This window comes from Pseudopodoces humilis, chromosome 23 (assembly GCF_049639895.1).
Source record: "Pseudopodoces humilis isolate 2021_Gansu_Grassland_sample_001 chromosome 23, ASM4963989v1, whole genome shotgun sequence".
NCBI classification, from domain to species: Eukaryota; Metazoa; Chordata; class Aves; order Passeriformes; family Paridae; genus Pseudopodoces; species Pseudopodoces humilis.
Genome location: NC_142222.1, coordinates 3,854,460 through 3,874,934, shown reverse-complemented (window position 1 = coordinate 3,874,934; position 20,475 = coordinate 3,854,460). Strand labels below are relative to the sequence as shown.

Sequence of the window (20,475 nt, the reverse complement as noted above, 5' to 3'; positions counted from 1 at the left end):
TTTAGCTACTACTCTAAGAGCAGTGAGTTTTAAGAATGTTTTGGATTAACTTCCAGCAGTTTCACTGTTAAATTCCTAAGTTGGTCTTGCACTTCGTGTTAGAGAACAGTTGGCAGTTTTAAAGGTGGCTGGATCTCCTGTGGGTGTATTGGGTTGCTCAGTTGACCTCAGGACCCTAATTTTGGGATGACTGTTTATTATTACAGGATTACACGCACGAATTCCACAAAACTAAAGCAAACTTCTTGGCAATACGAGAAAGGGAGAATCTGTTGGGATCAGTACGGAAAGATATTGAGTAAGTTGTGTGTGCTACAGCAAAGGTGGGGGACTGTTGTCAGAGGGAGAAGGTGGAGAGACTGCTTGGCATAGCTCACCTGTCTCTGCTCTGAATAAAGCAAAAGAAGTTCCTTGAATTCACAATCCTCATTGAGGTTCTGTTCTGTTGGATTTTAGGTCGTATAAAAGTGGGTCTGGTGTGAACAACAGAAGAACAGAGCTGTTCCTGAAGGAGCACGAACACCTTCGGAAGTAGGTGTTGTTTCCTATTTACTTGTGTTGGAGGTGCCTGACTTTTCTGAAGGGTGAAACATTTGAATTTCTTGCAGCTGGTTAAACATTTATGGTTTGTGTGGAGTGTGAACTGTGTGGGGTAAATAATAGTCATGGTAGTGCCAGTGATTTGAGCTTTAGGATCTTGTCAGTGACAGTTTTCTGTTGTCTTCAGGGGTTTTTGCAAGTCTCTTGTGACTCAGACCTCCTCCCAAGGGAGTAGATGCCTTTCAGTCTGACTGGGGTAAAGTTTGAGAAACTAAACAGAAATTCCCATGATTTGGCTGGGTTTCCCTTTTGTTTTGTTTTTTTTTTAAGTCAGAGAAAAATATTTTCTCCTTTTGTCTCTACTGAATGTGGACAAAAAGTGATGGAAGAAATTAATACCAAAATAACCCATGCACTTAAATATTTGCAAATTGATTCTAGGTTAACTGATATCAACCCAAATAGAAGCACTTTGTTGATATTCCTGTTTCAGAGAGGGCATTAAGTTCTGAGTAGCTGTTCTGTATGTCCTTGTTCAGCAGAAACAGCACAGGTGAGAGCAAAGAACTGGAGGGTTTGTGGTTTTTAGAGAGTCAGGAGATAGCTCTGGTCTTCCTGCCTCTCTCCTTTCCTGTACTTGTGCTAAACCTCAGGCTCACACGAGAGGGCAGGCTTGCATTTAAAAAACCAAATAAATAAATAATTACATGAGACTTTCTTATATTTAAACTTACAGTCAGAACGGCACAAAAAACTTTCACAGGAAATTAAAACAAATTTTTTTCCATTTGTGGCTTATCACCACTTCATGCTCAGTTTTCTGTAATGTCTTTAAAACTTTAAAATTAGTTGATTGAAAGCTTGAATTAGGACTTCTTTTAAGTATGATCCTGAAATAGAGTGGTTAGATATTTCTGGAGTTGTAAAATACCCTTCTAAGAGACTGATGTTGCCCTAAGTGCATTATTTTGAAAAGTTTGCAAAAATTAAGAGGAGAAAGCTTACAGCATTTTGTGAACATTATCTGGCAGATGTCTTCAGAATTTGAGCCTAACATTTATTGAGACATTGATTATTCGTTTTTTAAAATATGTTAAACTCTGCAGTATGTTTATAGGATAAAAATACATGAAAAATAAAGTTAAAGCAGTTTTAGAAATAGTTCAAAGCCATCTGGATGATTATTTGAAAATGTTAAGACTTGAAAAAAAAGCCCACCACAACACTGAGGAAAAGAAAACCAGAAATAAGTGTGAGTTTGGGATCTTTAGTAAACAGGGCCAAAACTAATCATTGAATACTCTGCAGTGTGGAGATAACTGTAAGGACTGTAAAGAAATCCAGTGTAAATGGAGAAGTCAACATTGGCAAGAAATCAAAGCTTGCAAAACTTTTGAATTGAGGATCAGTAAGCTCAGAAAAAGATACTGGCAGAGGAAATTATTAAAGAGTTTCAACATATTTGTCTTTAGAGAAAGAAGTTAATGAGCTATTCATGCCAAAATGCTGTAAAAGCTAAGAAAAGGTCCCAAGAAATCACCAGGAGCTGGCAAATTACACCAAACATGTTCCTAGGATAAATTGACAAGCTTTGTGGGAGTCATGATGCTGAATATTGAATATGCAGTAAATCCTGGTGCCAGACTAATTGACAGAAGTAGATGATTAATATATTTGCACAAAGACATGAGAGTGAAAATCCAAATGTTTTCAGTGGAGTGAAATCTATGAGAAGAGTTTGAAAAAGGAATATTAACTTTACAATGTAGTTATTACATTCTCCAGAGCTGTGTAATAATGTAACAGGAATTATATATTCATATCAGATATTGGAGCATTCACTTGGTTTTGACCCTGCTTAATTTATTATGTTAAGTTTTTCGACCTATTACATATTTATTCCATGATCTGATAACAGAATGTGTGAACTGCTGCCCCACTGCTGAGTGCCAGACTCTTCTGTCAGCCTTTTCCTTTATGCACAACCATGTGAGACAGGATAAACACAAACTGGGGTTTTCTCTGGGCTGTGATTCCCATGAATGCTCTTGAAAAAGCTGCAGGGTGGGATTGCTTGTGGGGTGTCTCACTGGGGAGCAAGAGGAGAGACAGGAAACTCTTCTGCTTTTTGCCTAAATCTGCCTCTTTTATTTTTGTGTCACATTGTGAACACCATGAATAATGTTATACACGTAGGTAATCCTAAAAAAGGAGAGGAAGTGAAAAATCTGTGAGTACCAGCTGCTGAATAAAAGGTTCCAACACACATCAGGCATGAAAGGAATGACAAAAAGTGCTGCCCAAACCCTGCTTATGCCTAGCTCTCCATTAAGCCGTGAGGATCCTGGATCCATTTGCCTCCCTTTCCCAGGGTGGGGCTGGCTGCTGTGTCAGTGCTGCTGGCAGCAGCAGGGATTTCCACCTTGGAATCCCACTGGAGCTGGGGCAACCACGCTGGGGAGGGTGAGACAAACATGTCATGTTCTTCTCCCTTCAAAAGCTTCACTGCTACTCAGTCCATTTTGTAAATTAGCTCTTTGTTGGGAAAGGAGATTTGTCTAGAAGTTCTGCTTGCTGTGGATGGGAGGCATGAAGTTTCCAAATCACTCAGTTTCCCAAGACAGGTAATTCAAGAATAGCTTTACCAGCCACTGGAGAGATGAGCAATAGCACCTAATTTTTTAAATAAAAAAATTTGACCTCTGTTAATTAAAATAAGGTTGGCAAACAGATGTTGTTGAGTATTGATGCCCTGTTAATATTTTTACCTAATACCTCAGATTTCTTTAAGCATATCAGATGCTTAAAAAAATACCCAATCTAGAGTGGTCATGTTTGCTGTTCATTTTTGAAATCTTGTTTTCTTGGGTCTGTGCCATTCCCTAAAGGTATTTAATCTTTGCTTGTGTGCTTTTGGCCAGGGGTACAAACAAATAATCCTTTTTCTCCTAATGATGTTTTCCATCTAAAGAAAACAATTTTGTTGAATATATCTAGCTTAGCATTTTAAAAACTGCTCTGAAAAGTGCTGCCTCAGAGGAAACAATTCTGTCAATTTAGAGTCTGCCCTGAGAAATTCTGCAGTTATTGATGAGTTATAGTCTTTAAGTCAGCAAAGAAAGAACTAATGTTCTTGATTAAATTTGCAATATTGTCTGTGTATGCAAATGAAAATTTCCCTTCTGTTGTAGGTGAGTGATACCAGGGGGTACTGATGAGTTTGTGGAAAAAATGATGAAATCTTCAGAAGCTTAGATTGAAATTACAGATGTTTTTACAGATGAATTCCTGTAAAACTAGGTAAAAACACACAATTTCTGCCATTGTGGGGCAACTGTGTGATTATTACTTTATTACTCAGCTCCAGGACTCAAAAATTAGTCATTTATCCCTTTCTAAAAGAAGTGGCTGGTGGTGAAGCAGGTGCCTGTGTGCTGCTGATACCATTAGCTGTGTTTTTAATTGTTGTCAGGTGACTGCATGTTTCTGCTGAGTGTTGCTATGTAGCTTGTGAACTTATCCAGTAAAAAATTTTGAAAATCCTCTTAGTTGGAGTCTCATGTGTGAGTGATGCAGGTAGGTGAGATGAACCTGCTGCAAGTGTTCAGACACCCCTGTGCATCTTAAAGTGTTTAAAACTGGCAGAGAGGGTCAGGGTGCCAGAGTAGGTGGGTAAGAAACTGTTTTTGAAAGAGGAGAGCAAACAAATCAGAGGGACATTTGCTGCATGGGAAAAAGAGAAGAGGAGTAAGAGAAGTGAGCAAAAGAAACATCAGGAACCTGCAGCAGTTGTGTAGTGGTGCTAATTAATAATACGTACCTGAGATGATGAGGAGAAATTAATGTTTGTGCAATGCTTCATGTATGTGGAGTACTCTGGAGTACTGAACACTTCTATTGCTTTCATAATGGCATTTTGTTATCAGCAGAACTATTTCAAATTTCCTGCTGTTGTTTGGCAGAAACAGGCACATTGAGAAGAGAATAATCACTGGGAAAACTGCTTCCAAACTTTGTTGGTGATACAGGCAAGATCTTAACGGAGTGACTTACTGACTGTTCTTCCTATAAATATTATCTTTCCTTAAAACTTTTCACTTCAGCACTGATTTGCAGAGAGAAATCAGCTCAACAAGATGCAGAGACACCTTGCAGGGTTTTTGATTATAGGTGACTTGATCTTTTCAGAGAAAGCTGCCAGTTTTCTACCTTAATAGAATTTCTTTTTCTTTTGTTGTCCCTGTTCTCTGTTCTGCATGCCCTGGTTTCCATTCTCTGTGCTGTTGCTGCTCAGGTTCCTGTGGATTTCAGTGGAACTTCAGGGTTGGATTAAGACCAGAGAAATGTGGTTGCCTCCCTTCCCATCCCCTCTCTAATTTCCAGTTGCAGAGGACACACAGATGCCTGGACAGTGACTGCTCCAGATGACACACAGTTCACCACTGCATCTCCTTCATCTTCTCTTGGAAACGTAGAGAATGCAGGAAAACCAGCTAATTCACCAATTCCTTTTTCCATCCCAGAGTGGTTGGGGAAGCAGCAGGGAGGGAGGAATGTGATGAGCCTCTTCCCTGGGTGCCTGCAGCCTGCCTGCTCTGCAGCCTCAGAACTGCTGAGCTCCACTTTAGTCAGGCCCAGTAAGGGCTTTTTTTTTTTCTAATTACCAAACTTGCTTCTTAATTAAACTTATTTTTTTGTTCATGTCAGAGCAGAATGCGGCGTTCTTGTGGTTCCATACTCTTAATTTGAATGCAGATTTTAACTGAAGCAGCACTTGGGAATGAATAATCTTTGCTCTGTAGCAGCAGTTATGAAAAAAACCCAAACAGCTCTGCCCTGGGAGGACAGAGGAGCTCTGTGTGGCCCTGTTTTGGGGGGCTTGCACTGGATCTGGTGCTGTTTGGGTGCAGCCCTGCTGTGCAGTGCTGGAGAAGGGCTGCAGCACTTTGTCCATTGAACTGGAAGCTACAGTGCAAGGAGGGATTTGGGAATCTAGGTTAAAACAGCTCTCTGCTGGCCATTAATTGCAAGAGCTCTGGCAATGGTGTGCTGCTGTTTTCCCAACTGCTTGTTTTCTTTGTTTCTGGAATAAGGAATTTTGAGAAATCGCTGCATTACAAGTGTGTGCCAGTGCTGGGATGGCTGTGGTAATCACCTCACTGCCTTACCACTGAGTAATTCAGACTTTTGGGGCAGGGCTCTGTGCTCTGACTGAGCAGCAGCACAAAGAAAATGCTGTTCAAAGAAGGGATTTGAGCAAAGGAGGATTTTTGGTGTTGCAGAGGCTTACTTAAGGATGCACAACAGCTTGTCCTGTAATCCTGTTTCAAAATACAATTCTAGCCTGTCTTTCTGCTGTCTCCTATTCTATTGCTGCAGAGTTTTCTTGATTGCATCAGTGATTCTTTCCTTTAGCCTTATCTCTGTCTGGGCTTGAGTGAGTTTTATCTCCAAGGCTGCTGGCAGAACCTCTGTCCCCTGAAGACTTGTGGCAGAGGGACACAAGGCCACTCTGGTAGTGGGTGGATCAGCTTCCCCTGTCACAGTCCCAGACTGAATATAACATTTGGGCACATCATCTACTCAACTGCAGCACCAGACTGAGAATCATTTGCTGTTCTCTTATTTTAATAGTAAATAATGTTCAGAGAGGATGACATTTCATGTCTTCTGGGAAAGGAGAAACGTCACTATACATAATTATATGACTGTATGAGCAAGTTATTGAAGTAGTTTAATGAGAATTTGGAGAGGTTCAAAGCTTCCAGGCAACGAAGGAAGATGCTCTCTTGGGTATTATTACTATTTATAAATAACTTAATAAAAGATCATGAAAATCAGCCAAGCAATTCAGGATTTAAGAGGGTTTTTCCCTCTAAAAATAGTTTGAGCTTCATTAGAGTAAAATCAACTATTTCTTTTAATTTTCCTCTGCTGTATTTAGGACTTAAAAAAAATTCTACCCCAAGCCACTAAACCAAAGCTTCTATGTTTCAGTGTTTATTTGCTTGCTTTCTTGATAGTTGGGTTGCTTTAACAATACTGGAATCAATAATTTCCCTGACACTGTTGACTTTTGTGACATTTTTATACCTAAATATGTCTAAAGTGATGGGGACACCAAATTAAAAAAAAAATCAAACCCACCACACATAACACAAAACTTAGTTTAGGAATTTCCTGTGTAACTTCCAGTAAAAAACTGAATTATCCAGGTGACAAAGGCTGCAGCCACATTGACATTAAGAGCTTCAAGCTCATAGTTTGCTTTTCATCTGTATAAAAAGTGAAGGTTTATGGATGAAATTCCATGTACCCCAGGGAAAGTGGCTATGGAAACTCTTGTGGGTCTTTATGAATGCTGCCAAAGCTAAAGAGCAAACCCTCACAGAGTGAGAGATTACCTGAATATGTAATGGAAAAAAAGTCTGCTCTGGTTCTTGATTCTGGGCTTCCCCTTAGAAACAGCACTTTGATTTTAATCTGAGGAAAGGGAAGGATATGAAGCCACACTTCAAACTTCAGGGCTCTGTGGTTTCTTCTGAAGTTTTTTGCTCCTTTCAGAATAAACAAGTCTCTGATGCATGTTTTATTTGTTTTTAGCTTTCCTTTCAACACTGTTTCTTAACTAGGACAGCTTCCCCCTCCAAGGTCTGTATTGAAATTGGGGCTTTCTTGAGTGCTGATATCCTTCCTGCATGGGTTGGTTCTGAAAAGCAGGTGCAGCTTTTCAACAGAATCAACAATTGCGGAGTTTTATAGAATTCCTTTTGTGCAATCTGAGAATCACTTTTATTATTCTAATGCAGCATGTCATTTTTTGTCAGTGTGGCTGTGCACTTCATTATTCTTTAGGGCCAGAAGTGCTTGCTCATTATTTGCTATTGGATCCTCCAGCAAAAACAAGCTGTTGAACTCAATTTGATGTGTATGGATATGTTAAACAGTGATTATTTCCATTTTCTCATATACAGAGTGTATCTTTGGAAAGTTACCACACTACTGCATAGATGTCATTCTTTACTTTTATTTAATTTCGACCTCTCCTAATGCATCAGAATTAGTTTCTCCTGTTTAGTTTTTGGCTGCTGAATGGTTGCTGTGCAGATATCTTTGTGTTCCATCAAATCCATGATGTTAATCCATGATGCTTTGGATCTGCTAACTAGATCCAAATTACCCTTAAAGCATCCCTATTTTATCCTAATAATAGAGTTCTGTTTAGAACTTTCCAAGGACCTCGGTTCTGTTGTGACTTGAAAGATGTAAAGTGTTTTCCTCTCACTTGAGAGACCTGTTTATATCAAGTGTAGTTGCGCTTCTGGAAGAATGCATCTTGTTCAGTCTCAGATAAAAAGCCCTAAGAACACTGGGAAGTTGGGCCAGAAGAAAAATGCTGAGATCTTTACCCATTAATTGCATCCTGGATTTGGCTTGTGGATGGTTTAAATGTAGTGTGCACTTTTACATTTTGAACCACAACTGTTTGTTATGTTGCATAGTTAACTATGCAGCTTTAAGAATAATTTTCTGCAACTTAATTAACAGGCAGGTAGAGAGTTGTAAATCAGGTACCTCAGCCAAGTCCTGCATGAAAGCCACAGAGCTTCTCCCAAAAAACCCTCAAAACCACAGCGAGTGAAAATGCACGAGCAGAACACGTGTCTGTCAGTGTGGATTTTAAGGTTTCATACTACATTAAAGTTGGGTTGTCATGCTAGGGATAACTCTCACTTCCTTTCTGTGTTAGCTGGACTGGAAATTAAAAATATATTCATTATTAAGTTGTTTATGTGATGAGGCTCTTGCAGAAGACTCTTTGTGTTCTGGTTACTTAGGAATGTGTGAGTAGTAAACAGTTCTTTAGCTTTGCCAAGCTTTAGTCAAAAAACAGTGAGCTAGAAAAGTGATACAGTCTATTTTGTTACAGCACAGATTACAAACAGCTTGTGTTTGTTGTAAGCTGAGCATCCCCTGTCTGTGTGTGCCCAACAAATCAGCCGTGACAGGTTATCCTGGGAGAGCTCCATTTGAGTCAGGTCAGTGTCAGATATCAGAGCCTGCGTTGCTTGGTTTTGAGGGGTTTTCCCTTTAATTAAAGGTCCCATCCAAATTCCATGTTTTAAACCAGAGCAAATAATGCAGGTAGCCCTGCCCCTGACTGCTGGCATTGCATGCAGATGTAAAATTTGAGGAAATGCCGATAGAGTCCATTAGGAAGTTACTGGAATTGTTCTGACAGTTGTGGTTGCTGATAATGACTTACAGTAAGGCCTGCCTTCAGTTCATTTCACTTCATTCCTATGGGTAATATGGAGCAATTATATGGGAGGGTCAATCTCTCCAGGAACTTTTCCCAAGCATGAATCGAGGTCTCATTAGGTGGTGCCATCCTGGCACTGGCTTTGTGTGCACTTCATGTGGACAGTAGGAGCTGTTGTCATTTTTTAAGTTTTTACCTGTGTTCTTTGGTAAACTCAACACTGCAGGTTGTTGAGAAGCTCTTATTCCTTTATAGATTTGCTCTAAGGGAAGAAGTATTGTTGCTGCTCACCCTCTTGGGGCTCTCAGGCACTTTCCAGTCATCTGCATGCCAAAGAGCTTTCTTGGCTAACTCCTCTTTTAGAAAAACAGTTCTTCTTATCTGATAATTCCCAGATAACTCCATGGAGTCCAGTGGAGGTGAAGGCTGTACCCTTTGGAAATCCAGGAGAAACAGCTGTTAGTGTTGTTAGACCTGTGAAGGTGGAGTGATGCCTGTTTTAAAGGGAGAGAATCCCTTGGTACTTGTTTGTCTCCTTTAAACTGAGTTAGAACAACTAATGTTTTTATTGGTTATGTTGCACATGTAGATGTGTTTACAGGTGTTAGCTGCAAAGGAAGTGTTTTTCTTGGTGTATCTAAAGTCCAAATTGCTGAAATTGATGAGCTCTTGAGGTATTTACTTAGTAATGTAGCTAGAAGTCAAATTTTTAGCTGAATTTGTGTTACAGGTTTGCAGTTGGAGGGAGGAGGTTTCACCAGATTATTTTCCTGGAAATCTTCTGGCAGATTCTTCCCTACAGTGAAAGAGATGCCTTCTGTGTATTTTTTTTCCTCATGTACAGTTTCTTTCCATCTGGAGAGAAATTCAGCACCATACAATGTTGGTTTACTCTTGCCTAGAGCAATGGATTCTGTTCCAGTGCCTTTCATTCTAGAATTAACAACTTGCTTGCATTGATGAAAAGCAACATGATATTGTGCTTTTTTTTTTTTCCCAGTTTTGCAGTTGTTCCTCATTCTTACTGAAAGTGATTTTTAAGTTGTGCAGAAATAAGCTTACTGAGATGTTCAGAGTTTGCAGGTGTGATGATGTTGAGCAAATTTATACAGGAATTTGATTAATGCTCACATTTGTGCTGGGTTTTGTGCTTGATTGTTGCCTTCTGCAACAGACAGTGTGACAAAATTGCATTTTCTTAGCACCCAGATTTGTGCTTGAATTAACACTAAAAGGAAACCAACAAAAGATAGCAGTTTGGGTCAGTATTTGAACCTTTCTTTGCTTCCAGAGTGGTTTCTGTGGGGAAACTGTTCATCCCTGAAAATGCCTCATGTCTTTGTTTTTGGCCAGCCAGGCTTTCTCGTGCTGGAAGATGTGTGCTTCACGGTCAAATATATTTGTCTTAGTCAATAAATAGATTTCTACACCCAATTCTTGACTTCTTTAGCTAATTTGAAACTAAATTGAATCAAACTTGGGACAAGTCTTATAAAATCTAGAGTATCTTGTTATCACAGGGAGGAAAAAAAAATGTGTTCTGCTTTACATTCTTCTACTTAAGTTTTTAGAGAGCTTAATGATCTTATGAATTTTTAATATGATAAAGAATGTTGATGGCCAGCAGAAAAAGTGATTTGGAGATGGGGATTTTGTGTGTGTGTGTGTGGTTTTTTTTTATTATTATTCTGTTATTATCATAATAGAAATAACTGATTGTATAAGTCAGATTTGCCTCATACCTATATATTTGTAGTAGAGTGTGTTTTGCAGGATTTGCACTCCTGGAAGCTCCACGTTGCCTGATGATCCAGGACCGTGAAAATATGAAAGATTTATTGGAGGAAGTTTGAGAGAGCAGAGGCTTAGTGATTTGTCTTGCAGTTAGAGAAAGAACAAAGTAAAATTATTTTTTCTGTCGTTATTCTTTATGAAAGGAAGAAAATAGTTATCAACTGGTATATTAGTTTATTCTGCAGGGTTTTCCCTATCCCTTTTAAATTATTCTATGTGATAATATTGCCTGTAATTTCGTCTGAAGGGTTTAAAGCATGAGATGAGTTGTGTGTGCATGAGTTTTACTGCTCTGCCCAGTTCCTCTGACTTGGTTTGGGTATCAGCAGCAAAATCCATGGATATGGGGAAAGCCCAGTTCTCAGCTAAGTATTCATCTGTATTAATGAATTTTATTTAAGTGCAGACACAGAGATTTGCCTTACAAACAACATAAAATGCTTTATTTTAGTTGTAAAAGCCTGATGTGATGAGCAGGACTCTTTTCTATCTTGGAGACATATTTCACTTAATTTCTCCTTCAGATTAATTTACCTGTCTGCATATTTAAAAGAGAAGCTGTGCCATCTTCTGCAGCCAGCAGTTGCACAGAGGCCTGGTTATTTCATATGCATGGCTGCTGCTGCTGGGTTTGTGCCATTCCTTACAGGAGGTGATTGCCTCAGCAGCTTCCAGCTTTTTTTTCTGTAGTATTTTTAAATAGTTTTGTCTGTCTGGACAGGTGAAAATGCAGAGTTTATTGAAACAGATGGCAAGTCAGATTAATAATGCCCAGAACCATCTTTTGCTTGGATGTTCATAAGCAAATGTCCACTGGATTTGTTGGCTTGACTTGGACAGCAGAAGAACAAAGTAGATAGATTTTAAGAGCTTCTTTTTGTAGTGTTTTGAATATGTAAGTTAAGCACAATTGCCTCATTCAGCGATATTTTTTTATTCTGGCAAATGATTGAAATTAACATTATTTTTAATTGTGAGAACAGCTTCTGTTTGTGGAGAACAGGTTATTAATAGTCAGAGATCTGAAAGCTTCCCTTATGTTTCTGGGCCCTGTTGTATTTTGTGTTCTTGATCTTCCTTAAATCTGACTTTTTTTTATGGTTATGAGCTGTAAAATGAATGAAACAGATGCTTCTGTTTGGGTGTCACTGTGAGTGAACTTTACAATCTGTATTTGCCAAGGAATCCAAATCTGCACATCAGAATCCCTGAAATGTTCCTGCTCACACTGACTGCCTTTACCAGGACATCAGGGAGTGTCATGGATATTTCCTGTGCAGTTTGTTCACCTTCCAAGGAGAGATGGCTTTGGAAATCCTCTCAAGAGCTGATTCTTCTTGGGGTGGGAGGAACACTCTGGAAGCTGTGCTAATAAATTTGTGCTTCCTTTTAGTCTGTCCTTACCTACACATCTTCATTCTGAAGACAATTCCTGTGTATCTCATCCTTTTAAATATTTAGGGTGACTCCACACAAGTTGAGAAATGTTGATCTTCAGCCTTCAGGTGCCTGGAAAATGCCCTGTGTTGGCATTTGCAGCTCATGCCTGTGTGATGGTGTTCAGAGCTGGTTATTACTGGTTTGTCTAGTTTTTTAACCTTCTGTCATCATTTTACAGGTAGCCACATTGCCAGAGTTTATTTTTGTGTGTGTATAAACATACATACAAATATAAAAATAAAGCAGTGTAATGTAATCTGAAGCTTTTAAATAACTTTTTGTCTTTATGTGTCTGACTAAGTAATAAAACTGCCCATCTACAGCTTTCTCTAACATAAAAAGCAGTAAGTGTCCCTGCTGCAAGCTGGCAAGCTTAATTTTGGTGCTCTAAAAGCCTTGGAGGACATTCTAGTTCACTTGAGGTCTGTAAAATGTTCACCTTCTCTGTCATCTTCAGTTCATCAACCATAAAAATTCTATCATTTCATCAGTTAAATGGATGAAGAGCTGGTAATGGTTTTTCTAAGGCAGATTTTTTAATAGGGCTGTTCTAATATTTTCTTCCATAGAATTTTCTTAAGTATAACCTGTTTCCCACAAGATTTTTAATACCTTTTAATTGATGAAAATTTTTTAAAAATTGAACCTTTTCTAAAATTATTCATTCTTGTGCACTGTTCTTGCTTTTGAGGCTGTTTTCTAATGGTTTTGCAGTTTATTCTTATTATGCCCTGCCTACTTAACACACTTTGTCTGTTAGAGACCATCTATGAAAGGCACATTCTCAGCTGGATTGTGTCTCTTGGAGACTCAGCAATAACAGAAATCTGTAATGCATTGCTTTCCTGTGCTGCCTGCCTTGGGGACATTGGGAGATGCTGTGAGACTGCTCTGTGTACACAGCCAGGGTGTTTCCCTCCTCTGTGCCAGTGTAATAAACACCACACAGTGAATAAAACTGGTTTTATTTGCTTAAACCAACATGCTCACAACTGATGTGAGTCTTAGCGTAGCTCTGTTTGCTCCCCCAGTTGAGTCCCTGGCAGCTTAAAATTGAGCAAAATATTTTTAGTGCTCTCTTCTGTGTCTATATTTCAATCCATGGACAGTCTGGAATAGCAACCTTCGTGTTTTCACTCCTGTTCACAGACAAATTATTCTGTTTGCCTCTCCCCCTCCCCGAGCAGGTCACACATGTGCACTCGCTGCCCAGCTCCTTCACCCCACCTCCAGCTAGAGCTGTGGGGGGATCTCCAGAATTCCTGTGGGAAGAAGAAAAGTTCCAAATTAGGCAGCTCCGGCTGAGTCAGAGGCAGAGCTGTGCTGCTCAGGGGGTTGGCAAAACACTTGGAATGAGGAGGGTGGAGGATGGAGATGGCCGTGCCCTGTTGGCATCTTTGAGTTTGGAAGCAATAAATTCTGATTTAATACTGAAAGCAGTAGCCAGTACAACATAAAACTACTTTTCTGTCAGCTGATTTCCTCCTAAAACTGCAAACTCAATTATTTTTTTTTGCAGTTATTCTCCAAGAATTTGTATGAATCAGTGGGATAAATGGAGCAGTTGTAGGGGTGCGTTGTTATTTCTGCACTGTGGGAAGTGGGAATGATGCAGCCACCTGTTCCACTTCGAGGTTACATTGGAGATACTGATTGCTGTAACAAGAGATGTTTTTCTGGCATTTCACAACTGGCTGCAAAGCAGTGATTAAAACCCTGTGTGGAAGTTGAGTACAGAAAAGGAGAAATAGCTGCAGTTTTTCGAGGATGCTGTTACTCTCCTTAGTGGTGCATGTCTGGTTTTCAAATGAAATGTCCTCTCTGGTGCTGTGCTTGAGGCTGCCCTGTTGCCAGGGATGCTGCACAGAACGGGATCGATGTGTGGCAGGGAGGACAGCCATGTGTCACCCAGGGCTTTCTGTCACATGTGGTGTGTGTTGTGTTTCCATCAGTTCAGTTCTCATCAGCCAGCTGATGTTGCCACAGAAGGAATTTGCCAGTATAAGGCAGTGTTTGGGCAGCTAATCCTGGGGTTCTGAGATGGACCCACATCTCAGCTTCTTAATCATTAATGACATTTTTGAAGGGGTGAGCAGGATTAAAAAGCAATAAAATCAGCTACTCCTTTCTCTAATACTCCTTCCCAAACAATCCTCCATAAATCACGGTGCCAATTCCCCTTTTCTTTTCTTCTCTGTGTTTTATGTGTTCTCCTGAGCAGCTGTTCTTGCTACGCTTAGGAAGTGCTGCTCCAGAGGATATTCCAGTGCATGTTCTCCAAAGTCCATATAAACCAAACCTATGTAGTAGCAAAATGTGACAACATCCACAAACAAAATATTCTAAGGGCAGATTTATTAGGATGATGATGGGGATCATTGATTAGTGATCTAAAGTAGTACTCAGTGCTTGTTACTTTTTTTAACTTTTTTTTTTTCTTTTGGCTTTCAGCTCAGATCGACTGATAGAAGAAACAATAAGGTAAGGATGAATGTAAAAATCTTCATTGTTTTCCATATAATCAGCATTTCCATTAAATTGTATCTAAATATATCAGTCACTATATTTATACAATAACTGTATTGTTTCCAGCTCCTTGGCAGTATTACAATGAATTGTTGGTGGGTTTGGTTTGGGTTTTTCTATTCAATATTGACATAAGAATGTTGCTTACATATTTTATTCACCCTAGCTTAGAAAATTTGGGTTTCTGCTCAAAGGTGAATCAACTTTGGAGCAGAATGGATCTCAGGCTGAGCTGTTGAGGGCTATTCCAGTAGTCAAGATTCCTTCTCACTGTGACACTCATCTAAAACCTGATTTCTGTAATCTTTCAATGTATTCAGAATATTCAGCACCCAGTGTGCAGCTGATATAGGTAAGGGCTTTTACCACAACTGCTTGGGAGGTTATTGCTGTTGTACATTTATTTATCTTTTGAGGTTCTTACACTGTTTGAGTACTTAAATGATACCTTCTCTAACTGATCTAGACACTTTAGAGCTGTAGCAGCATAAATTTTATTTTCTGTGCCCTTCCCAAGACAACCTTTTGCAGACCAATAACTCAAACTGTAATAATGCCCTATGTAATGGCTTTAAATGTTAGATTAGTGCTTTAAAACAAAACAAAAAAGGAAGAAAGCAAATAAGTTATGCTTTCAGACAATGCCTGTACTGACATAAATGACCAAGAAGAGGAACTGGAGGTGCAGCAAGGCTATGTCCATTAAGGGCTGGCTGGATTAAGTACACACAGTGGGCTCAAGATAATTAACATGGAGGAAGAATGTGTTAAACCGCATCAGTGTGCAGTGATGAATCAGAATTGATCAGTGCAATAATACCTGAAAATGTGGGTGCAATTTCACCACAGCCTCACAGAAAATATTTCTCCAGCTTAGCCCAGCTGTATTTGTTTTGGGTTCTAGTCCTTTCCTCATTAAAAACCTCTCCTATATTTCCATGCTTATAACCCTACTTTTCCTTTCCAAAAACCCTCAGTGTTTGGTGAATTTCTTCTTTGTTGCCACTGCAAGTAAGCAGAGCATTAAACAGCATATGGTGATTTATTACTCCTAATATACTGCAAAATTACTTGTAATTACTTGTAATTATGTCATTGGCCTGGCTTCATGATTCTGTGTCATCAAAGGAGCTCAGAGTTTTCAACCTTGCACCATTTGTTATCTGTAATAAATTCTTGTTTTAATTGTTGCCAAAAATGTATTTCTAAAATATTTCTAAATCTAATTCTACAGTTTTTTTGGTACAAAAAGAGCTTGTTTAGTAACTACATGGAGTAGGAAATGTAGCTCCACTTATATCTGAGTTGACTTCTGCCTCTGTTAAAAGCAAGGTGAATTTTTTGTTGAATTCCTTTTTCCTTATGGTCCCCAGTAGTGGCAAGTGTTTGGGTGTGACATTAATTGATGGTAAATCCTGCTGCCTAGTAAGTGAATTTACTAGATGGAAGTTTACCCAACTCACCACTTGTTTTATCTATTGTAACCCAAATAAAAGAGGGAATTGTGCAGAAGAAGCTGTTTGAGGGTAGATTCCTTGAGATGTAATTAGCTTATTCTGGCTACTGCTCTGTCTTCGAGGTTTACATCTGCTGCAGTTCATTACTCATTTTTTAATTAAGCAAGTCAGGAAATCATGTTTTATTTCCTTCACACTTCACACTTTTATTTCCTTAGGGTTTGTTAGTAAGCACTGATTATAAACACTGGAAAGCACATTTTTGTGTGTGCAGAGGCTTTTGTTGACAAGCTGCAGCCACTAATTGTGAGCCCTTGCTCTGAATTTCTGTCAGGAGGAGAAGTGAGGAGTCTGACTCTTCCTCTGCATGGTCCTCCACAGAGCAAACGTCCGTGCCAGGGAATAAATGGGCACCTGAGCTGAAATGATTCAGTAACTAAAGCAGTGAGCAGGGCTGTCACTCCAGATGTGTCGTTATTACTAAAGTTTTAATCATTTTTTAAATGAATTACATGCCATGGCTTCTTACTGCAGCATATTTCTCTCCAGAAGCGAGTGGGATGTGATACTTTGTACTGCAGTTCTTTTGGAACAGCGTTCACTTCTCTTGGCCAGATTTAAATATAAGCAGAGATTTTGCTTAATATGTTTGGAGTTCTCAGGTTTTCATTTTCAAACATTATCTCTTCTCCAAAATAGCAGACCATTTATTTCTTGTTTTCTAACAACTTGTGTTTTTATGTTGGCTCAGTTGGAATATTTTTTATAGTTTTGCCTGTACAGTATGATAAGTTCGTAGGATTTTTGTTGTAATTCTGTTTCTGAGGCCTGATCTATCAGTGTTTGTATATTAACAGATTAGATTGAAGCCAGACCAAAGCCATAGATTTCATTTTTTAAAAAAATTGTCTCCTTATATATTTGGGCTATCTCTTTAAGTAATAATTAGGGTTTAATAAAAGGGAAAAACTCAGCTGCATTGAGTATTGACTTTTCAGAATGTAAAGGCATGAGCTATGTTTTGAGAGTTCTCTCATTTCACAACCACCTTGCCAGAGTGTCCAGGCAAAATCACTGGCATTCCTGGGGACATGTTTCTTCTGTTTTCATCTTGGGCTTCATCAAAAGAAACAATATTCTTTAAAGGAATTTGCCAGGTTGTGTGTGTAGGTATGCATTGATACACGCACGTATGTGTATATTTAGAGGTACAAATATAGAAATGTATCACCAGACAAAGAATAAGTGATGCAATCAGAATTTTTACCAATTTAAACCTAGAGCTTTCATTTCTGTGCAGTCACAGAGTCCATTCCCTAATCATAGCCCTTGTCATGAATTTCAATGAGCAAGTATGATTCATAGCATGCAAAATGAAGAGGAATTTCCAGTAATACGTGAATTATTTGATTTTTAATAACACAACTTCTTTCTTTAGAGTTTTGTTTTAGTTCTCCAGCAGTGTAGATTTCACGTCTCAATGGGTGAAGCCATGAGTTGATTTTTTGGTACGTTTCCCTCAGTGACACTGGATGGATGTGGCTGCAGTGTGGTGTGAAATAACAGCTTAAACACTTAATTTAAGTCAAAACTCTTTGCTTCCAAGTTAGGCAGCATTAAAAGTGTATCTCTGCATGTTAGACTTGTCCATCTGGGATAATGCCTGGATGTGTTTGTTACCCTGGGGTTTTTATGCCAGTGAAAACAGCAAACTAAGTACAAAGTACTTAGTAAACTAAGTACAGTTGGGTTTGCTTTGGAGGGAAATTTGGTCGCTCACGTACCCATGGCACTACTGAACAATCAAGGGCAAACTTTGAATGTGGCAGAAATTTTGAGGGAAATATTGCTGCAAGTACAGGAATTTGAGATACTCCTGCTGCTCTGGGGAAGAGATAGGTGGGTATTTGATGGCTGTGACCTTGGGTTTAGCTAGGGGAGATTTATCCAGTAGTGCAGCAATGCTGAGTGTTGTACTTGAGCAAGGCTTTAATATTAAATACAGAGAGCAGGACAGGTACCATCTGGTTTTAGAAACTTGGTTTACACCCAGCTCTGGTAGTTCAGCCAGTGCAGCACTGAGAATAGTTCCTGCTGGTTTCCAAGTGAAATGTTAAATCGGGGTCATCTCCATTCCAGTAAGAATTGTTTCATCTTTTTATCGTAAACGTCGCGGGCGAGTTCCAGAACATCAGAACCAGGTCGTGGTGATCTGGGGAGGTTGTGGTGGGGAATGGCTAAATGGGGCCAATATTGTGAATGGGAAGAATGTGATTAATTTTTTAAAATATGCATTTGTCAGCGAGGCAATGGCAGTAGCAAGTCAATGAACATATGTCAGGGATGGGAATGAAACCAAAATTGTCTGATGAAGGATATGAGGAAGCTGCAATGCTCAAGATACAGGACCAATCTCTGGACTCATCCCCAGGAACTCTGTTTTCTGCTGCTTCTTAAATTTAATAATCTCCTTTACAGATCTAAAGGCTTAGATAAACCAGCTCAAGGTTTGAATAATCAAATTATACGTGAACAGCATTGCTTTTTGCTTGAATTTTGATTTGTTAATAGTAGCTGAAATCCAGGTAAACTCTTGTTCATGAATATCACAATTACATTTCATTACTAGACCATATCTTATTAAAAATTGTAATTATCCCATTTTTTCCCTTGAGAGTTCTCCAGAAAAACCCAGCCCTTTGAGCTAAATTCTTGAAAATACTCGAGAAAAAAAAAATTACATTGATTTCTATCTCTTAACCCTTTACATCCTGCCTTTTTATATGAAATGGACAGTTTCACTCCCCAGATGTTAAAGCAGGAACCTTGTGTTCTGTGAACAATTATTTCTAAGGGCATTTTGGAGGTGGCTCAGGAGCACTTTATATACTGGCAATCATCTTGTGTTTTCACTTCTGTAAATGAAGGGATGTTTTAATGAGTCATTGGATGCATCTTTCCAATATATGGGACTTAATTCAGAAGTGCTTTGAGAGATTCTGTATTAAAAACTCATCTGGACAAATATCAAGTCAGTGTGGGGGTGGGAGATGGGAATCTGTAGGTTACTGAACAGACTTTCCTGTGTGCAGACAGGAAATTATTTCTTTTTCCTAATTTGATTCTCAGTTATTCAAAATTCCCTGAGTGCTCTTCTTAACATCAATTTTTAGTGGTTTTGCGAGTTTGTTGTTTGTTACTTTAGAGGACTAAAATACCTGCACTGAAAAATTGTATGTTTGTATCAGGTGAAAGCAGCATTTCACATTTTCCTGCCTCTGAAATGACAGCTTCAGTTTCCTTTTCTTTTATTTATCTGTTGTGTTGTTCCACTTAACTTTCACTCCTCCAGAACATTTCCCCTCCATATTTAAGGCTCACAAACTCATCCAAGAACTTGTTTTAATCATTGGTATTCCTGTAGATGAAGTCAACAGCAGTAGAGGTGACTTTCCTGAGTTATTATGCAGCTTTGTTGTATTTATGCCCTGCTTTATGTGTTTTTGAAACACATGCCAGCAAGGGGAGCAGTATTTGCCATATTTTTCTTTCTCAGGCACTGTGTCTTCAGAGCCCAAACTTCATCAACTGAGAAATTCTTTATAATCTTCATTTAATATCTTATTTTTAAGAGCAGAATTGCTTTTTACTGACCTCCAAAACATTTTAAATTTGAAATGGGAAATTCTGTTTCATGTTTGCCTGTATTGGTAAAGAAACAAAGAAAATGAGAACTTCTATACCATGGGGGATATTCTTAATTAGGACCAGATCTCAGAAATGGAGTTTTTTCTGTGCTGTGATGGAAGCATAATTTGGGATGAAACAAACTTCTAAATTTAAAGCTTATGCCATGAGAGCATAATTCTTATGTTGCTTATAAGGTAATACCAGTTTTCATTGGGGCTAGAGGAGAAAAGTCAAACTCTGCCTGTTTCAAGAAATCTCAGTGTTTCACCCTGTTAAGAGTTTATATAAAACTGAAATTGTTTAACTGTAAAAGATAGAGATTAATGGAAAAATTGTGGTTTCATTCATGTTGCTTCACCCCATTCATTGTCCTCTGAAGAAGCGTTGCCTGCTTGTTCTCCTCTTGTGTGAGCTGTGGATTATTCTTAGCACCAACAACTCGATCCTCTTTCTTTCCCCAGCATTGCCATGGCAACAAAAGAAAATATGACTTCGCAGAGAGGGATGTTGAAGTCAATACAAAGCAAGATGAATACCTTGGCAAGTATCCTTTTGTTTTCCTAAAAATTGGTGCTGCCTGTGCCTAAGAAGAGTTATGGTACAATTTTTCACTCTGTCATTTGAGGGATCAGCAGTGTCAGTGGCTCTATGACCTGTACTGTCACCAGTTACAAACAGGACAGATTTTTATCAGTCTCACCTGATAACCTGACTGAAGCATCTTATGGTAAATACGGTGAATAATTTGGTTTCAGTCAAATTTGG

At 38.9% G+C, this 20,475-nt stretch overlaps 1 protein-coding gene across 4 annotated transcripts in view; it reads left to right on the top strand.

Moving 5' to 3' along the window:
- Positions 1-20,475, top strand: part of GOSR1 (golgi SNAP receptor complex member 1) — a 28,811-nt gene that overhangs the window by 3,394 nt on the left and 4,942 nt on the right. For all 4 annotated transcript variants that reach the window (XM_005525755.3, XM_005525753.3, XM_088066276.1 and 1 more), the window contains 4 exons: positions 207-298; positions 457-531; positions 14,489-14,518; positions 20,172-20,254. In XM_005525755.3, coding sequence (XP_005525812.1) covers positions 207-298; positions 457-531; positions 14,489-14,518; positions 20,172-20,254 — 280 coding nt within the window. The remainder of the gene's footprint in view (positions 1-206; positions 299-456; positions 532-14,488; positions 14,519-20,171; positions 20,255-20,475) is intronic.